General features: G+C 37.9%; 1 protein-coding gene across 1 annotated transcript; it reads right to left on the minus strand.

Moving 5' to 3' along the window:
- Nucleotides 1-1,916: 1,916 nt before the first annotated feature.
- On the minus strand, nt 1,917-19,675 carry LOC118408509. Its single transcript, XM_035809326.1, has 16 exons — nt 19,596-19,675; nt 14,124-14,201; nt 13,458-13,664; nt 12,396-12,524; nt 11,926-12,051; nt 11,581-11,794; nt 9,368-9,525; nt 8,941-9,162; nt 8,362-8,568; nt 8,022-8,134; nt 7,591-7,635; nt 6,846-6,955; nt 5,926-6,107; nt 5,356-5,694; nt 4,603-4,735; nt 1,917-3,984 (listed from the first exon to the last, which is right to left on the minus strand). Exons 2-16 carry the CDS (start codon nt 14,191-14,193, stop codon nt 3,573-3,575), a joined length of 2,667 nt encoding a protein of 888 aa, XP_035665219.1. The 5' UTR covers nt 14,194-14,201; nt 19,596-19,675; the 3' UTR covers nt 1,917-3,572.
- Nucleotides 19,676-22,267: the final 2,592 nt, after the last annotated feature.

Raw genomic sequence — 22,267 nt, forward strand, 5'->3', positions numbered from 1 at the left:
TTTATATATATATATATATATATATATATATATATATATATATATATATATTCGAATCAGCTGTTTCGTATTGACCAAATTTCATGATAAAAGTCTTCCTAAAGAAAGTCAAAGAAGCTCTGTCATACGCGAATAATCAGCGTCCAAGTCCACATCATTTAACAATACATTTAATATCAGTGTCCAAGTCCACATCATTTAACGATACATTTAATATCAGTGTCCAAGTCCACATCATTTAACAATACATTTAATATCAGTGTCCAAGTCCACATCATTTAACAATACATTTGATATCAGTGTCCAAGTCCACATCATTAAACAATACATTTAATATCAGTGTCCAAGTCCACATCATTTAACAATACATTTAATATCAGTGTCCAAGTCCACATCATTAAACAATACATTTAATATCAGTGTCCAAGTCCACATCATTTAACGATACATTTAATATCAGTGTCCAAGTCCACATCATTTAACTATACATTTAATATCAGTGTCCAAGTCCACATCATTTAACAATACATTTAATATCAGTGTCCAAGTCCACATCATTTAACAATACATTTGATATCAGTGTCCCAGTCAACATCATTTAACTATACATTTAATATCAGTATCCAAGTCCACATCATTTAACAATACATTTGATATCAGTATCCCAGTCAACATCATTTAACTATACATTTAATATCAGTGTCCAAGTCCACATCATTTAACAATACATTTAATATCAGTATCCAAGTCCACATCATTTAACAATACATCACAGGCAGTTTAAGGCCTGTGACACCTGTAGATTCTCAGTCGAGTAGTTATATGGCCATAACGTTTGATGTAACCATCTGTTTTCAACAATTTTTGGCCAGTTAACGTAATTCACCCATATTCAAAATATGATGACGAGAAAATTGTGGATCCTCAATATTTTGGGTTTAAAAATCCATTTTTTGGTAAAAAATAGGGATGCTATTAAAATGGGTCTGTGCCCACTATGAAATGATTGTCTAACTGAGTCATATTTTCTGGAGTAATAGATTATATCTCTGTGATATCTGATATGCCCGGGGATCTTGCCGCTATACCTAGGTAAGGCTCAATTTTGGGGCAAAAACAGAATTTTTTGACAATTTTTTGGTATTTTTCGTACAAATATCTATACAGCCACGGAAATAAAAGATATTGCAAGAAGACCCGCTTGATTTCTGAAGGTCTAAGGCTTAATGAACCTAAATCTGCCCAAAACTCGTAATAAAACTGGTGCCCTGATGTGGGCAGGGACCGACGAAACACTACTTACCCTACAAGAACTGCGCCCAAGTAAGACATGTTTGACTGTACGTAACGTTAACCGATAGTAAAATATGAATGTTTTATGTCTGTATCTGTTAAATCGCTGTTGTATCAATGCGAAATTTCGCAAGCAGTTAGCCTTATAAGGCATCAGTCAACTGCCATACAATCATTTTGGGCTAGAAATACCGATTTATAGCATTATTTTGCTGTTTCCTTGAAGTATGAGCGCCTCGCTGTTTTCCCGCCACTCCACACCCCGGGAGGTCGGAACGCATGTTCGGACTGTACCACTTGCAGCTCTCGCGGGGGTGCCCTTTTGTTAACCGCTTCTAGTTATGCCGATATTTGATAAATACTAGATCAATATCTTTAGCATGCAACATCAATAAGTCTCAAGAAAAGTACTTAGTGTGGCCCGTGCATCGTAAGTTCCTGTTTTCGCAATGTAACATTAGGTACTGACATTGGACCGTTCTAAAAACGCTCCGGCCCGGCGGGGTTACCTGAGGTCACGTAGTGGTTCGAATTTCATGTTCGACCAAAATTGTCACAGGCCTTAAAGTGCCCGAGATTTGATATCAGTGTCCCAGTCAACATCATTTAACTATACATTTAATATCAGTGTCCAAGTCCACATCATTTAACAATACATTTAATATCAGTTTCCAAGTCCACATCATTTAACAATACATTTAATATCAGTGTCAAAGCCCACATCTTTTTTCAATGCATTTGATATCAGTGTCCAGGTACACATCATTTAAGCTATCTATCTATCTATCTATAAATAGCAAACATGATAACTACACTATAATGATTGTCGCCATTCTTGTGTTGTATACTAGCACCATGCAGTAGATTATTATTTTCCTAACAACATTATTTTACTTTATGTTATAAATTTAGAATGTACGCATACATGCACGTTAAACTTTGGATTTACGATTATACTCTTCCCTAGAATCCTAGAAATTAAAACAAGGATAGCTACACACTTGGATTTATCTAATAAATACATAAACCAAAGTGTGTAGTTGTTGTTCTGTTTTTTATAAAAAGTAGATGGAATTTTGCTAATTTCTTTCCCTAGGCTCGTGCCTTGAACCAAAGTGCGTTTGTTGGAAAACCAACTAAACAAGATTTAATAAGGCCAATATATATTCTATAGTATTTACATTGGCCCAAAATATTTGTATTAAAGGAGGCTTGTGAGGTACAATCTAAGCCAACTTCCGAACGCAATTTCTTCAAAATTGGTCAGACATTCAAATTAGTTGCCCCGAGTTCTTATCGGTTTGTCTAGTTCGCTACGTAGACATTGTATATGCATTCACTTTTATATAATGCATTTGGCATTCAATGTTATATATGTATTCAATATTATATATTTATTATGTATTCATCATTATATATATATTTAAAATTATACATGCACCATTGTATATGTGTTTACTATCATGTAAATAATTCAACGACGTTGCCATCAGGAATCTATTTAACAAAAGTAAAGTTCAAACATTTTCAGACAGTCTTCCTGGAATCCGGTTCTCCACTTCAAAATACTTTTGGGTCGCACTGTCAGATTTTTTCAGAAACAGACACAACTTATCGACTGGCATCCCCAGCATTTAGAGTTTAGCCTCCGTCTTTGGAACGAGTCTGTGTGGGGTTTTTTTTTGGGGGGGGGGGGGCGATTTCCAACGTTTGCTATATTCTCTTGTACCGGGAAAGGAGGTTTGCCGAGGAAGGGAGCTTGCTGTGGAAGGGAGTTTGCCGTGATAGTGAGTCTTTGCCCCGTCCGACTAATCCACCGCTGCTGCCAATGGCCACTTCCGCAGCAGAAGATCATCCTCAGCGTTCATTTTCTTTTCTTCTAATTTTAATGCAGCGACTTTGAAGTTCCTACTACGGCTCGCTACGAAGACAGTCCTGTTGAGCTACTCTTTCCTTTACATGAACTGTTTATTCTTGGGGATAGTAGAAGAAGCCAACTTGTACCCCCTTGATGTTCTGCTAATAAGATTTCGAAGTAAGGTAGGACAAAACAAAACACACGAACAGAAAAAGAGGGGTGGTGGTGGGATATATTGTATTTAAACCTAATTGGCGCCTCTGCTGTCAATATAATTACAGAATGAATTTGAGGTTCAATTTGCAATTCAGTTGCTCAACGTTTAAGCCAGAATGAATGAAATGTAATGAAACAGAGATTTCCTCATCTCACATTTAAAACAACTCATTTGTCATTAGAATCCACGTTACCAACGGTATTTTCAGTTGAACCGTGGGCGGCCAAAAAGCAAGGTGCAGGGAACGGTTGCAGCGATGGCGATGAGGTAAAGAACCAGACTCAGCCGATCCAGAACATCGGCCAACAAAGCGTACTCCCCAACTTCCTCATCGCCATCACCATCGCTTCCACGTGCCAAAGCATCGATGCTGCCAGAAAGGTGCTTAACACTAACCTTCAATTCATCTACGCTTGCCTTTAACCCGATATCGGTATCTACACACTCATTCTTCACGATAAGAGGCGGGTTGTGGCCTCCAGAAGATTGGCCATCGCCGTTCATCATGAAGGAGGGTTTGATGTTTCCCTCGATGTCTTTTTCTTTGTTGCTGAAGCTTTTTGTTGTTGGCTCTTCAGATTTCGCTTTTTTGGTCAAGTCTCCCATCAATAGAGCCCTGAAACAAGGGGGGGATTTCATCAAGTTTAATTGATCAGGGGTGCCTAAGCATTTGCGCAAACCTTATGAAATCCGTACGAATTCGCACCAAACACTATGTGACATACACCAATCATATGTGATTTGCACGAATGTCATGCAAACCAACCGGCCACTTGTAAGAAAGTACGTTTCTGAGTGTTTCTACCCTTGATATAAAGCCTTGAATGGACATATACGGTCACATAGTCGTATTTGATAGCTTGCGAGCTACTCTTTTGCCCCATTTAGCGCGTCACATCGTATTTTCCCTTTGCCGAAGATCGAGGCCGCCATATTGAATATCCCGCTCCGTCTGTCACGTGACCTCGGCAGCGGCCGGTTGGTTGGTTGGCATAAGGTTGACATTTGGTTGCGTGCGAATCACATAAGATTATTGTGTGTCACATAATAATTCATGTGTATCACACATGTTCCGTGCGGTTTTCATAAGATTAGTACGTTTTCGCATAGTGATTCGCGTGTGTCAAATATTCGTACGAATATCATAAGGTTCTTGCAAATGTTAACACGACTGTTGATACATACATAAAAGTTGCATCGTACATTTGATAGATTTTGTTGCATTTGGACATACCTTGCGAGGTGTTTTAAGAAGAGCGTCCGCACCCATTTGGGGACGGGTCCCTTCTTGTCGTGTATGATGATGATGAAAAGTGTCGTCAGCATGAAGAGCGCCATCAGAGCCATGCACACAATGATCAGCATGGCTGGAAGACAAGAAAATGTAACTTGTAATGAGCAACATAGTTATTCATTACAGAACACAGTAGCATAGGTTTAACGCTGATAAGTAACATCATAAACTTGGCATATATAATGCTACATTTGGCTAGAGAAAAAATTCTCTATGGAAAGCAAAAATCACGGCAAAAATCAGTTACTTATGCAATATGATATGAGTTTGGAAACAGTCAGACGTATCAGATAGTGTCCACTATTTTTCGTTAGTGACACTGACTGAACCTGAGATAAACTGTTTTAAACCCTAACTTTTAATGCAAAAGGGCTGAAGACAATTAGAAGTCCAATAGAAAACTAAATAATACAAAGTCAAGCTAAAGAAAATTTAGGATTCTTATAGAAAACAAAATCATATTGAGTATCTGTCTTATCTTCATTGAAGAAAACAGAAAAATAACAAAAGTTGTGCCTTTACAAACTTGGTGCATTCTTGGAGCCTCACATGCCCTGCATAAGTCAGCAATACCAATACGAAAAAGCTTTCTAAGATGCTTGTCGGAGGTTCTGTCACAGTATATTTGAAAACCTTACGAGCTACACCAAAAGTTAGAGCAAATTTAGTTAGTATCAACCGATTAACACCTACCAATAAAAGGCAGGGTACTAGACACAGGCAGGAAGCCTGTAACGACGACTAGCGACACCACCATGGACAGCAGCACGGTGACGCCGAACCCGATCCTGTCACCTTTGTCGATGGGCATGATGAAGGTGATGATCATGAGGATGATGAGGATGAGGCAGGGAGAGATGGTTGTGGCGTAATGATAAGTGGGGTCTCGTTGGAGAGTCATAGTCAGACAGGCCGTGTTGTTTATGGCTGAAAGGGTAGTTTTTCCACTCCACTCTCCCGTGACGATGTCGGCCTCCAAATCGTAGCAGGTCAGGAAGTTTTCGTCTTTGTGTGATGTTGAATTGGAACAGTCTTGGAAAATAAAAGGTAGAGAAGTTAGTAAGAGCCTGTGTGTGTGTGTGTGTGTGTGTGTGTGTGTGTGTGTGTCGTTTGTGTGTGCATGTGTGTGTGCTTCTATGTGTTTGTTATAAACTAATAAAAAGTGCAATTTGCAAACGTTTTCATTTACATGATATGTCTTTAGTATAATGACAAACGGACTATGTACATTTGGTGAGTTGAAAAACACGTGGACTGCCATACCTATTGTGTACTTTTCCCCAGCTCTCCAGCACACCGCACACGTCATGTTGTCCTGTGGGAAGAGGAAGGGGTCCAGGGTGCAGGTTGTGGTAGTCAGTAATTCTATAGGCCACGTGACTTCACCGGTTTCCTCCAGTTTTACCTCCGTTTCTGGGAACCCTCCGTTATAAAGCGGATCAGCGCTGTGTGGAAAATAGTATCTGACTTAAGAAATACAATAATTCGTAAATGTTCCTAATTTCACTTGCTGTTAAGAAAGTGAAACCTCACATCTCATTATTTACAACTTTTCGTTGCCCATGCATGGAGTTCTTCTCGGAAGAGTATACTATAGAAATGTCGAATTGTACAGGCTGGTTTCACTATGGGCCAGTAAGCGCCTGCAAATTTTAAAGAAGAAAATGAAATTCAGCTAATACTATACAGAGATGTACTAAGTGCAATTAGTAATGTAAATCTTAGAATAAGAAACCGATTGTTTTCCGGATAATACAGGCGAAAGGCTAAGCATGGTGCTGAGTGAAAGGCTATTAGGAAATAATAACGGAGAAGGGTGGAGAAAACTGGTTGCCAAATCATATTTGTCGCCTCAATGGTGGAATAATAGACAAGGTGATAGATAAGAAGAAGAAGAAGAACTTTATTGCACGACAACTGTTAAGGATACAATGTATGGCAACTTAGTACATACAACACATACAAAACAGTTGAACTACATAGTTGCTAATATATAAAAATCTAAGAAACTAATGTGTGAATCATACATTCGTGTGGCATGTCATGTTGAGCGACATCGAGAAACCTATAGGAGGTGAAATAACATTGCATCATTGTTAAAAAGTAATAGTCATTAGACTGCTGCAGATTAAGAACATGGGTGATTTTGTCTTCCTTAAAAGACAGAATGGCAAAACATTTACTTTCTTTCCAATGTCAGTGTCGGTTTCCAGACTTGATCATCACCAACGAAGATACGATCCAAGTTTCCATATTCCATGCGTTCCCATTCCAGCCGCTCGTCTGTCCATGTCTGTAACGTATGACATACGTAAGAGTGTATTGTGTTATGAATTATAATAAGCTAATGTTACAGCAGTTAATGTTATCATCTGCAAACTACAAATTTAATGAGGGCGAAATAAGCAAGATGGTTAAAAAAAAGAAACGTTGTACGTCGTAACAGGAATTGAAACGAGAACACATCACAGCCTATAATAAGCCTTCTATAATAAGCCCTCTACGTATGTATTCAATAAAAGCACAAAATTACACTAGTGTGGTAGATGAGAGCAGCCGGCGTGTATCAATTAACCAAGTTGGCAACTACAGCTAATACTCGTAACTACCACATTGGTGACACTTTCAGTATTGAACTGGTTTCACTTCTACAACAATGACAAAGTACAATCACGGGTACCACAAGATATATTTCACATTTTGGTAGATTCTTCAAATAAACCATCTCTTGTTTTTTCTTTGAAATCAGGCAAATATTATTGAGCGTGTTTGTATTCCAAATGTATTTATTGTAAGATATATAACAATGTAGATACAGACGTATTACAGGTCTCCAAGGCCCCTCAGCATTTTTTTTTTTTCAAATTAGCTTTTTGGCTTACTATGGTCATATGGCATCAAAGACAGTGAAAAGAAGAACAAACTCACGAATTCTGCTTTAAAGGATGTTACTATCTGTTCCGCTTTTTCATCCTGAAATGAATTTATAAAAGATGATCTTATTACCATATCTAACATAAGGGACGGAAGTATCGACAAAGACAAGAATGTGCAATACACAATATCTGATCTTATGACAAGTCTGAGAATAGATGAAGGTGATTGTAACAAAGATTCATAATATTCCGGCATAATTATTATTGTCAGCTCTATGTATACCAACAAAATCTTTGGCAGTTATATTTTCGTATCAAGTCCGTTATATTTTCGTATAAAGTCCGTTGTATTTTCGTATAAAGTCCGTTATAATTACGTATCATGTCCGTTATATTTACGTATCATGTCCATTACATTTACGTATCAAGTCCGTTATATTTACGTGTCCATTGCAACATTTCGAAAATGTTTTTATCACTTACCAAGTTGATGATGTTGACAACGTATGCCTTAAATGTCATCTTATTTGTTAAGGGGGATACAAGATTGTCGTAGCTATCTCGGAGGTCATTTTGAAGCTTGAATTTTTGGTCAACTGTAACACAAATTTGACGATATTGACGTTATCAATGATCGGTCTTTAGTTGTGTATGGGTTTAGTGCACAGACGGCTTTAATAACAAGTGAAATAAGAAACGGTCATTCTTTATATACACACAGACACACGCACACATACGAACGCTACCGAAATATAACTTTCTTGGCAAAGGTAAAAACGGTACTCTCTTAGAATGGAGCAACTAAGAAATTCTTCATCCTTACCTTCACAGTTTGGCTTCTGAGTATTCCAGTCGGCTTCTCCTGTTGTGTTGTCCTTAATAAGACACAGAGCCTCGTTGGGCGGGGAGCCATCTTTGAACTTAAACCCAGTATCACACGTGTACTTAATTCTCTCTCCGGGCCAGTAGAATTTCAGAATGGGTCTTCTCTTTCCGAACCGGGGTTTTCCTGGATCCTTGCAACCTAAAACTGAAGGAACGAGGAAAAAGAAAGATGACTTTGTTCAGACATATTTCCAACACCATCACTGTTTGTTGTTGATTATGATATTCTTCGTATTCGATATTTACGTTCAACATGTAAATTGACAAACAAGACTTATGGACAAGGACAATGTGATGGACATCTTTAATATTGTTGAATGATGTTTGAAACGTCTCTCTGTATTCATTATCATCTTGCTATGTATAGTCTTGTTATCTTAAACAGATAATGATTGTATCCTATAACCAATTTATAAAATGATAAACTCATTATTTTCATTGGGAATGTTTAAGATATTGCTTTATGTAATAAAGACTTTTGAAATGCTTTTGAAATTTTTGTGACTTAACGACTTACCGCCGCAAGGAATGACGTCACAGTACTCGAATCCATTTCGAGTAAAGCACCATGGACGCTCATCACCGGTAGGATTACGGCATTTGTTGTCCACCAGGTTTGCCCAGGGATACGATTCTTGGAAGTTTGGGTCACTATCCCATGGTTCACAGTCTACCCGAGTTACGGATCCCCTTGATTCGTCTCCTCTGTAATTTGCACCATTTCCGTCGAAGCACATTTCTATGACGAAGAAAAACATACATCAACCTTGCCAATTTTTTTAGGTAATTTGCCACAAATTATATGCACGTACGTCGATGTAGGTTAGACATCCAGGTAATAAGATACGCCAGAAATTAGTTACTCAAGCAACTGGATATGTAGTTGCCTGAGTAACTAATTTTTTGACGTATTATATGCATCTACACCCGATAGATATACTTACTACCATCCAATGGAGTTGTTGAGGTATTAACGTTGTTGCAGTTGGTGTCGGGGAAAAACTCACAGCCAGGAATACTTAACCACGACCACTCGTCAAAACACGAAAATTTCACTTCTGCACACCAAGACTGACAGGGCAGCAGTTGCCTGAGATTCGGACTAAACAAAAAGAAAATTGTTATTGTTATACACACATAAAATAATGGACGACATCTAAACTGAGAAGAGAGCAACATCGAAGTTCATTTGTCTTATAGCATTATTATCTATCTCTACCTCTCTTTATAAAAACAAAAAATATGCTTTTGAGTGTCGTGGCTTGTACACATGCAGGTATTCACAAACCAAACGCTGATGTGTTAAACCATTTTGATTTGATTATATGGATGACACCCCCACACGCGCATTAATTTTCGACCGTGTCCAAGAAATAAGATTCAAACATGCTAAATCGCACAAAAAAAGCTGAAAAATGATCAAATATATACTAGTGATTTAAACAACGCATATTGAGAACCGCATATTGAAGTCATAAAACGACCACGTCAATTACAAAGTCAAAGAAGAAGATGTGAAAGAATAAACCTGAAGAATGTATAGTTGGATATACCATACGCAGTCATATTTTAGTTACCTCCATGAAATGTCATGGAATGGAGGTTATATTTTCTGTTATGTGTCTCTGTCTGTGTAGATGATTACTCAAGAACGGCTGGATGGATTGGTTTCGTACTTGTTGTGTTGGTGGGGTGTGATAAAAGCTCGAATCGATGAGATTTTGGGAGCCGTATCTGTCGTTATAATCGATATAATAATATCAGAAATCACCCCTATATCTGCGAAATATTGGAACAGGAATGTCCCGGTGACGTATGTAGGTCAGGTAATTAATCACCCGTCGGCCATGTAGCCAGCAGCTAACAGTTGCTCAAGAACGGCTGGATGGATTGGTTTCATACTTGTTGTGTTGATGGGGTGTGATGAAAGCTCAAATCGATGAGATTTTGGGCGCCGTATCTGTCGTTATAATCGATGTAATAATATCAGAAATCACCCTTATATCTGCGATATATTGGAACAGGCATCGTGCTTTAAGTGTTTGTTAATGGGCTTAGATCCAAGCAGATAGTGAGGTGATTTGTATGACAGCTGTTTGGGGAACCCCGAGTTTTTTTAATATGATAATTAGTTTTATTTATGTCTGCTTAGGATATCATGGAGATGTGAAGCGTAAGTATAATTGTGAGAAGTTGAGGTACATTTAACGGCAATGCTTAACAGGTATGGATGTCTCACATACTGTACTGCTGATTTGAGTGACATGGTGATTAAAATGCCATTAGGTCCTCTCATCTTAGATGGGTTGGGTGTCAGAAGTTTTATGGGCGATACAGATGTTCTGATTTCGTTACGATAAGGGACAGTTGTTAGTTGTCTCCTTCGTAGCCAATGGTACTTGTTAGCAGACGGGTTGGCGTCAAGTACTAGTATTCATCTTACAGTTGGTGTAGGGCTATTAGAGGAAAGTGTGCATCTCGTTTTTGTACCGTGTGAACAGCTGTTCTATTGACATATTGGTGGAAAATCAAATCACCATCTGACTAAAGTTGGCCACATCCCTTCTTCTTTCTGAGTTTCCCAACTTCCTCCCACCACACCGCTCTGAGGCACATAGTCGAACCTCAATAATGCTGACAACCTTAGACAGTTTAAATGCCAAACATCAAGCTTAAGGAACACCACGCTACCATATGCCGTCGACCTCTTAAACGCACATTACACAATTAAGTGTCACATTTTAATAATTACTAATCAGATGGACATCCTCTGTGTCATTAAATAAATACACCACTACTTTCCCATAACATTTATAACCATTACTCTCAAATACAACCGACTATAAACATACATACCATCCACAAAAAAGCAATAAATATTTCATGGAGGTATGAGGTCCCCGAACTCTAGTTCAGTCATATTTTAACCTTGAAGTTCATTGCCGCTTAATAGAACACGATTCTTGTGCTGGTTGACATTGTAAATATTTCATGTTACATAAATCTGTAAACTTTTATAATAAAGGCACCTTTTTAGTCATTTTCATTTGCCCGAGTGTACCAGTTATGGTGATCCCAGGGGATGTCATCCATATAATCAAATCGACATGGCCTTAGTAACAATCAAACAAACAAAGTACAGACGGGGCTGATTTACCTTGACTCACAGCGCGGTACCATGGTAGCGCAGACGAAGTCTTTAACACGGGGATGGCACTCAGAATTTGCGAGTTCGTTGAGGGCACCAAACACTTCAGAGTCTTTGACCTCGTCTAAGGTGATGAGGTTGTAGTTTAAGGGGTTGGGTAGTGTCATCTGCCGGTAATCTAGGCCCCTACACATCGACAACGACGATGGGATGTCCTTACACTCTGTACCAAACAAAAATAGTACATCATATTGGGCTGACACCTGGCTCTGTAACAAAATGTGCTGTGGGCTTATTCCAATGATTCAGAGTTAAGATTATTTATTGTTTCAATTCATTAGGAACTGTACCCACCACAACTGCTCGCATCCTCGTCACTACGGTCCCTGCAGTCATATTTTCCGTCGCACCTTCTCCAGGCGTCTATACAGGTTACACCGTTAGCACACCGGTACTGGCCGACTTCACACTCAGAAAACACTGGCAAACGAAATGCATTATTAGTTATAAAAGTAAGGACCTTAAAACGTTGGCATTGTTGTAAAGTCTTAGTACGGGTAATAACTAAAACGTTTTATTCTTAATTTCCTATTTTGTTTTATCAACAAATTTACGAATAGTGATTTACAACCATATCTCAGGATTATCAATGATTGAAATATTATAAAATGTCTTGGACATTTGATACTTTATTGATGTGAAAAAATGTACAAATATTTTACGTAGACCTTTATAATGTGTACTTAATTTCATAAGATTCAAAGGAAATGCAACTCAATGACACTGTTCAAGTTGATCATAAGTGCAGAAGGTATACGTAGTACCTTTGTCTTCAGCTGCATATCTGGCCTGAAATCCCTTTCGGTTTTGTGAACCATCGGAGACTAGTTGAACAGTCATGAAGCTCCCAGTTGAAGTCACGGGTTTAGGGGTACTTTTCCCTGTCAGCGTGGCTATTGGGTGCAAACAGTCAAGATAAGTCAAATTTATTACACAACATTTGTCACGTTTACAATGTAAGGTAAAGCGATATGCATTGTAAAGAGCAAGTGACTATACATTACCTATTATGATAATATATGTAGTTTCTCCGCTATACAATGATAAAAGACTAAGACACAATGTACAGTGTAGGACAAAGCGTTACATTATACTACTTGTTACATAGTTCATTAACCTAGTGCAAACTACATGTCGGTTCCATACCATACATACAATATTGAAAAAATGTACACTGAAGATTTCTATGTCAAGTATATAGATTCTTATTCTTATGTCGTTACTATGAGGTTTGCTTTTGACATAGATGTATATATGTATTGGCCTAGATACACGGAAACAATGTCGGGACGTGACATAATAAATACATAGAATAGCACTCTACACTAGTTTTATCATGCGCCTTCATTTAATTCCGTCTTCATTATGAGTTGGATATCAAATTTTCTTTAAGAAACGGCACTCATCTTAAACGCACCTTTTCTGACTGGGAGGGGTTAAGGTCATAGACAGAAAACATAACACTATGCACACGTTGGCTCAAGCAAACCTGCTCCAGTCATAAAATAGTTGGATATAGATTACAGGATGTTTTCCCTCTAAGTAATTTGCCTTTTGTCATGCTACTCAAACACAATACTATACCATTACACTCGTCATTGAGGCGTCGCCAAAAAGATTAACGTGATTTATGCAACTAGTTTCATTAATGTAATTAATTTGATCATTCACGTGTATCGAGAATCTTTTAGAAATACGCGCAGTTGTATAGTTGTTTCCATTGTTTTCTTATGACTGATGATGAAGAAAATATACGATGAAGAAGAAAAATAAAGAATAACACATCAGCAGAAGTTAAAGAGGAATTTTGAATAAAAGCTTCTTACCCATCTTCAATATAGAATCAGTCGTCTTTCCGTCATACACGTAGACGTAGTCATATTTATTCTCAACGTCAAATTCCGTGAAGGTGAGCCTGATGACCTTGGATGGAGTGACAGAGATCTCATACCGACAATCATGTTCGTCAGGGTAGTTGTCTGGGTAGTTGGGACTGGTGAACGACCCGGTATCAGTCGTCAGGCTTTCGCAAACTAAAAGAAGGAAGGGAAGAACTGTAATGTTTTGACATTCGTAATGACATATCAAATATTAACAATACCAACAAATCCAAACTTGTCAAGTTCAGCCCCCTTATAATTCAATATCATTCGTCTATCACGTCATGAATATATATTTTGTATATAACAAATAGAAATACAGTCGAAATCTATATGTATCCGGATAATGAAAAATATGATATACTAATTTGTTTTCAAACTAATATACATGTCATTTAGCATGAAAGAAGAAAAATTGCAGTTTAGAAGTACGTGTGAAGCCATTTCTGTGATATACATTTTGAAGTCCGAAAAAAATTGAATAAAGACCTCATCACAGATCCTATCCCCATATCATATATCAGCTTTGGAGTATATGAGAATACAATCTGAGAATATGTTTTCAAAGTAATAACCAAAAAACAACAATAAAAGAACACAATAATTACTTACCTGTTTGGGAGGAAACGCCATTAGACAACAGACAGCAAGCGACCACACCAATCCATGCTAGTGGCCACATAGTGTGCACTGGGTATGGGTAATGGAAACATTACTTCAATGGAATCGGAAGAACTGTCTTGGTACCAGTGTGAAATGTTATCATTTTGAAAATATTGAATAAATCGGAATATATGCACTCAGTTGTTCCGTGTACTATTTATTGCTTTTAAGAAATGTTTTATTTTTTAAGTTGTTTTCTAAATAACAGAACTTCGAAGTTGAAACGAAAAGGCCGTCTGTCTAAAAAAATTCTATATCAGAGTAATCAACATAATGAATAGAAATAGGTATAAGACAACATCCAAACATAATGATTGATTTAATAACTCCTCCGTAAATAAATTCATCAGGTAAGTAGATCAATTCAACATGTTCTTCTTCGTTACACAACCTTCTTTTAATTCTTTCGTAAATGTTTCGACGACCATCTGTCGCCTTCATCAGTACAAAATGAAACAAACACTATCGGTGCGATATGAACTAGACAGAGTCAGTGCAATCCGAACTTAGCCTATTGTCAGGCAGAAATTCTACAGCAGTTATGAATAGAGACGAAGGGGAGGGGGGAGGGGGGTTAATTCAGCCATGTTTGGTACCGCATCCTTGCCACTACGTCACTACGTCTACGCAAGAATTAAAAGAAAGTTGTGTAACAAAGAAGCCTTTGTTGAGTCTGACCTCCTGCTTATAACATTAGAATCGTGGAGTGGTATGCGTATCGCACTGAAACGTATATGAATTTTTTTTTAAAGTGCTTTTGTGCAAGAAACAAGTCTTTTACAAATGTGTACCAAAATTCAAATTAGTGTGATCATTACTTTACAGGCGACACTCAGTAACGTTAGGTAAGTGAGAAGTACAAAAAACGTTGACAATTGAGCTTAGCCTGGAATCCAGCCGTGTTGTGCTCTGGTCGCTCTGCTTCCTGCCAACACGTCTGGCCTTCGTTAGGATTGGAACAATCGGCCCTTACGTCACTAATGAGTCGAAAGATAGAGGTAGTGTTCCGTTCGATTACAAACTGTAAACATGATTGTTTGTGTTCGATTTCCACCTTGGTGGTGCTAACAGCCAATCAGAAATCGCGCAAATAAAGTGTGCGAATATTGAAATGCCGATCGTTCGAATGGTAACGAAGGCCAGTCGTATTGGCAGGATGCGTACCTCAGGGGAGCGACCAAAGCACAATACGGCTGGATTCCAGGCTAAATTGAGCTTGAAATAGGAAGAGAATCATTATCAAGCATTTGGACAATGTTATTTGTTAATGACAAAGGATTTACGACATGGGGAACTCGACCCACACATGTCTGATCACAATTCACCCATCTTTTTCTCACCACGTACCTTTTAAATTTATTTAATTAGTAAAAAACGAATGCCTGAAAAGTAATGACTGTAATGATTTGAAATTTAGAGGGTATTGATAAAATGCTTCATACTATGATGTTGTGCTTCGAAATCTGAGTTGTGCTTATTATTTCTGGGTGAGGCCGAGGAATTATTGATCATCGCTCGTACACATGCAGGGCGACCCAGGTTTACAATTTCTTTTACCAATGTGCTAGAGATGTGTTAAGAACCCTATGGGGTGGGGGTTGGAGATAGGGTGGAGTGGGGGCTGACAGGGACGTCTGAAAGCTGAGGGTGGACTTTGTCCGGGCAAGCCGACCGAAATGATAAGATAAACGAAACAGGTCAGTCTGCTATGTAGATAAATAGAATTTTTTCTGATTTGTCAAAATAAGGTCTCTGGGATAGATTCTATCAAAGGCAATTTTTAGAAAGCAGAATATCAGACACTTTATCAGGTATTAGTCAGCTCAACAGCAATTCACCCGGTAATGCTGTTCGGTGTATCACACTGTACAATCTTGTACAACACCGAGGAAAGGAAATTAAAATTACCCTCCATTACACTCAATTATACCAGATATACATGACAAATCACATACCAAGCAATCAATTATATTTCAACTATACATTAGGTGATTCGATTTTGATTGGGGGAAATAGGCAAAATTGTATTCAAAAAGATATCAATCATTAGATGTCTTGAATTAAGGAACTCTATATTTCAACACAAACATTTCCTTATTTCACTGTCGTTTCGGTGATCTAGCAATAAAGCAATGGTTGTCTGAAAATATTCTCTTTATTCAATGTAAAACAAGAAAAAGACTTCAAATATTATATAACGACTTGTTTATGATAATAAGAATATTAAATTTTGTATACTTCACACCAATGCGGAAGAGGAAACAAGTATGACATAAAACTATATGGCTAAGAACAGTGGCAAACCACCTGCAGAGTTCTAACCACTCATGGGACAGCACCCAGAGAATGTACCACGACAGATGAAAATGGGGAGCCTTTTTGGCCGGGATACATGAGGAAGAGGGCAGTGATTTTTAGATAAAAGTGACTGACTAGTCTGAAATAAAGGGAGAATTTCTGCGTTAATCAGACAAAGTATCAAAGGGAGATCTTATCCAAACCGCCTTTCAGAACTAAACAGAACGTAACGCACCTTATCAGAGTTTGATTGGCTTAATGGCCACTTAACCTAGTAATGCTCACCAATGTATCATGCTGTACAATCTTGTACAGGGTGTGCGAACTTTACATCCAGTAACACCCGGTTATAAGCAACACGCGTTACATAATTGATATAAAACATAGCTTCAAAAAGGCCGAGAGATTCGGTCGAAAATTAGGGTGAGTGACATGTCTTCAGTTAACTAGTTGTAGAGCAGTTTATTTTTCTCACTATACATTACCAAGAAACATCTTCAAAGTACATACGGATGCGGGGAAACGGGAATACTTTACTCAATAAAAAAAAGTATGTGAGGCATTTATTTTGGGAAAGCAGCCCAAGACATTAGTAGCTGGAGAGCTTACATGTCAGGAGTAAGTCAGTATTTTGAGAGAAACATGGCGGATTATTCTGCTATGAAGACAGATACATTGAACACGATAAGGTCTCCGAGAGAGATTTTATCCCAACTACGTTTATGAACTACAGATTTCAGACTCCTAATTAGGATTCCATTAGTTGAATAGCCATTTAACCTGGTAGATAACCTCTCTTCAATGCAGTATCAGGGTGTGAAATCTTGCACAAGGCATAGGAAAGGTAGAATTACAACCAATTACAACCGATATGCATTGCAGATTACATGCCAAACAATCAATAATCTTCCAAATACGCGCGTATTGACTCAAAAAGCCAACATCAGTTGTGACATGTTTCACAGACATATGGCATTTCCGACATCTGCTGAAGTAAAAAAAAAATTGAACATTGAATGACCTCGGCACTAGATAGTTGTCGCTTGCAGGTGCAAATGATCTTTTGTACTCTTATAATGTCTTTGATATCCCCATATCTTGTCACATGTGTTTCAGTAAAATACTTAATATGTTTCTATCTGAAGGGGACCCGCCGGAAACCAACGTGAACAAAAGGCAACTTTTCACCTTAAAGGAGTTTGAAAAAGTGATAAAGGGGAATAGTTTAAAGCTTTTCGTTGCCATCAAATATGTGCAGGGTAGCTGTTGAAGAGTCATCGCACAGTCATAAACCTACTAGTAAGCCTTCAACATCATCCCTCCCAAAACAGTTGAGACAAAGAAGCGTAGGAGTACATTCAGTTTGACCTGATTACATACAGATGATCAGGAGCTTTACTTTGTAAACATTCTTAAATCCTTCCTGAATACATGAATACATGAGGACATATCTGCCGGCTAATTTTATTGGCTTCCAATTCAAAACAAAAGTAGGATAACAGCTGAAAATAAAGTCTACTGGATTTGAGCTTTACATTAAACTGACTTTGCGAAAGGAACACTATAATGATGAGTATCTATAATGGTAAAGTCCAGAGGGACCCCTTGCTTACTTGGCCTAGTTAACTTTTTAACTGCAACATTATTACCTTCTGTAACAAAATTACACATTAAGACGAATAAGATCTATTCAAACTCCCTCCAGCTATCCTGTAAATACGACTAAAAGCTTTTAGAGGATTTCCCTCAATCAATTACTTTGCGATTCTTGTCTGCAAACTCTTAAGAGTGAGTGTAGCAATTTAGATAAGAATGGAAGACACTACGCAAGTTTAGATGTAAGATTTAAAAATGTAGTGGCTACCTTGTGTACTTGCTAAACGTTTTTCTGACAACAAAATACCCTTGCCAACAAAATTGCTTTCGAAAGCTAAACCTTTATCTGTACTTACCTTAGAAATGCAAAAATACGTTTGTACCTTTTTTTTTTAATTTCTGATTATTGACATTTTTTTGACTACTTTTCCTGAGGAACTTAAACCCTGTCAAAGTCCAGGTTGTCTTTGACACTTACCTGAGCTCTTTTCAGAACTAATCTTCACTTTTCAAACAAACATTCCTATTAAGCAAACATTTCTCTTCTTTTATTAAAGCCAACATTAATTTCACAGTGCTCATCAAACAAATCCATTTTAACTGAAGAATGATCCCTGTTTCATGTGCGCTGGAGAAAACGAAATTAAAACTATGGCATGCCTGCCCCCATAGAACCGACCTTCCAGCTGAACATTTGTTGTTATTTGAATAAAGCCTACCCGCGACCTTCTCAAACAAACACTGTGCAAATATTGTATTGAGAACGAATTCTATTTTGTAACTTAACATTTAACAGTTCATATCTCCGTGCCGTATACAATCTAGTTCATTCTATTACAAAATCTATTTCCTCATTCCATACACTTATTTAGATCTGTAGACAATTTAATTGAAAAATGCAACTAAACAAACCATCGATCAATAAACAAAATCTGTACTTTATCTCCACCATAACAGAATTTATTCAACGATAGTTTCATTCGTTAACTGGAAACATACCTTCAACATGTCTTGCTGCGATCTGTACAAAAGAACTAAAATAAAGGTCTTCATTGAGTATCATTAACACCTGCAGTAAAGGGGTATCTCACCGGGTTGCTATACTATGGCGACGAGGCTGGCACTAAGTAGGATTTGTATTACCTTTGACTTTGTAAAGGGAATACCATGCAAAACGGACAAGTATGATAAAAAAGACAACAAAACGCACAGCGTAAAACTGCTTTTTATCGATGTAATTCGTCGAACGCTCTGTCAAATCGCTGAGCCGTAGCGACACCACTACAGCTACATATACAAAGAGATATCCCCCTTATACTAGACTCACCATATCTTATTTCATGCCCTCCGGATCAGTTGAAAATATGGCAAATAATAAAATGAATGAATAACACATGATTTAATGGTAATAAAAACCCTGCTTACTCCATAATACAATATTATAGAAATTCCAATTCCCGCCACTAAAATAATTTTAACGCGTCATTATTCTTATTATTTTTTTTGCATTAGTGAAATCTTGCTTACCTTATGAAGAACTCCTTTCAGGATGAGTCGGAGACGTCTGGACAGAGATGCAGGCCTCGTCCTCCTAAGAAGTGACTCACTGGCCAACTCACGGTATAGTAGTAGAGAGTTAAACGGTGTCTTATTTGCATAATTGACACCTATTAATCTTCATATTTCAATTGCTCAAATTGAATACGAACTCCAGGAATAATCCTTATATTTATTAACTTGAAAGTTCATATGTGTTGCTAGAAGTTATCATTGAACTAGACTAAATTAAATAAGTTAAAGAAATGAAGTTAAAGAAACTGTGCTCCCGGAAAAATCTGAAATCTATTAGTGATCTTAAACACAAAATGTCACTTCAGTGTGCGAGTAGTTAATAATCAATAATTATGATTGAGTTTTCTTTTGCTTTTGGCCCCAAATTGACCAGGGTCTTTAGTAATTATCTCATCAGAACGAATACCTTTATAGATCGTCTGCCTCAGCACCACTATGGGAGAGTGTATGGGAGCGGATATTCAGTTGTTGGGGTTATCAATGGCACATTTCTGTGATAGTTGCAATAAAAAAATAAAATTTCTAGTTCAGGTAACATCACTATTCGTAGAAACAACGAACAGCAAAAAAAAAAAGCTAGATGTTCCGGCTTTTCCATTAAAGGAATCGGGAATAAAAACGTTTTTTTTACTGTCAAAGGTTAGGTTGGTGCAAACATCAAAAAGATTACCGTTCTAATTTTTTTTATATTTCAGCCATACATAGTATGGTGAAATATATTGTATTCGTAATGTTTCTTTCTTTCTTTCTTCTTTCTTTCTTTCTTTCTCCTGTCAAATCTTCAAAGTGATTCATCTCCGCCGTTCCTGGACCGAATGACCTGAAATTTGGCACAGGGGTAGAATGGGCCAATACCTTGATGATTTTTTCTCAGTTTTTTCATATTTGACTCTAAAATGATTTTATTGAGATTTTTTGGTCAATTTTAGACCAAAACTGTATATTTTGGCCCCTGTACCCTGGTATTACAACCAAATGAGCTGAAATTTGACAGAGATGTGCCTTGATAATGCCCCCATATAAATTCGATAACACTTTTGGTGTACAGTACAACAAAATGCTTATTTTGGCGATTTTTGGACCAATTTTTGACCAAAAAAGGACACTTTTGGCCCCTGTACCCTGGTATTACAACCAAATGAGCTGAAATTTGACAGAGATGTGCCTTGATAATGCCCCCATATAAATTCAATAACACTTTTGGTGTACAGTACAACAAAATGCTTATTTTTGCGATTTTTTGACCAATTTTTGACCAAAAAAGGACACTTTTGGCTCCTGTACCTTGGTATTGCAACCGAATGAGCTGAAATTTGACACAGATGTGCCTTGATAATCACTTCATATAAATTCAATAACACTTTTGGTGTACAGTGCAACAAAATGCTTATTTTTGCGATTTTTGGCCAATTTTTGACCAAAAAAGGACACTTTTGGCTCCTGTACCCTGGTATTACAATTAAATGACCTGAAATTTGGTATAGATAGGCATTAGCTACTTGGTAACAAGATTCAAGTAAAATTTTTGACATAAACAACTTTAAAATGATTAATTTTGGCATTTTTCTGAGGGGAAATTTGTTTTCTTTTGGCCTCCTGACGTGACCTTCCGTGACCCCGCACAGAGCCACACCTGTGCGCGTCAGCCGGAGAGTTAATTTAATCAAAGACCTAGCCAATCAGCGAAGAGGAGGCCAAAGGCTAATTAATATTCATAAGCGGGGCCTCATGATCCCGTATATAGCAGTGTTCCCGCCAGGGGGAGCGAAGCCCGCCTAAGGCTCTCGCATTTTAGACTATTCAGAAGGCTTTATCATATATTGTATCAGTTCTTGGGGCATATCTATGATAATCGCAGCAGTCACTTAACTTCTATTCAGGAGTTTAGCGTAACGCTATTTCAGGTCAAACCGTCAAAGGCAACTAAAAACAAACTTTAACGTTACTGAGTTCAACAGTACTTATAACTTGTTATCCGAAGTTAAAACGCTAGCGATGGTATTTTTGCTGCGCTGTTAGCTCCGTGCGACTGTTGTTGACGGTCTTATAACGGTATATTTTGCACCCCTGTACCCTGGTATGAGTAACATTTGGTATAGATAGGCATAAGATAGTTGGTAAAATGATCCAAGTAAAATTTTTGGCATAAAGTACTGTAAAAGGCTTAATTACAGCACTTTTTTAGGGGAAATTGGTTTTCTTTCGTTCTCCATGCCATGACCTTTCGGACGTTCACCCCACAGAGCCGACATCTGCACCTGCGTCTAGCCGGCAGGAAGAGTTAATTCAATTAATGGTTCAGCCAATCAGCGAAGAGGAAAGCGAAGGCTAATTAATATTCATAAGCGGGACCACACAATACGTTAACTTGAAGACTCAGGCCGTACAGACTTCTCGCCAGGATTTTTTTTAAAGCGTCGGACAGGGGTCCGGGGGCCGCCGAATGTCCCTGGCGGGGTCCAGGGGCAGGGCCACTGTGGGGGGGACCCAGGTGGGCGAAGCCCCCCCGGAAGCTCTTGCATTTTAGACTATTGAGAAGGCTTCTTTTATCAGTTTTTTAGGGCCATATCTACGATAATCGTAGCAGTCACTTACTTCTCTTCAGCAGTTTGACTTTAAAATATTTC

The sequence above is a fragment of the Branchiostoma floridae genome, unplaced genomic scaffold (assembly GCF_000003815.2).
Source record: "Branchiostoma floridae strain S238N-H82 unplaced genomic scaffold, Bfl_VNyyK Sc7u5tJ_168, whole genome shotgun sequence".
NCBI lineage: Eukaryota > Metazoa > Chordata > Leptocardii > Amphioxiformes > Branchiostomatidae > Branchiostoma > Branchiostoma floridae.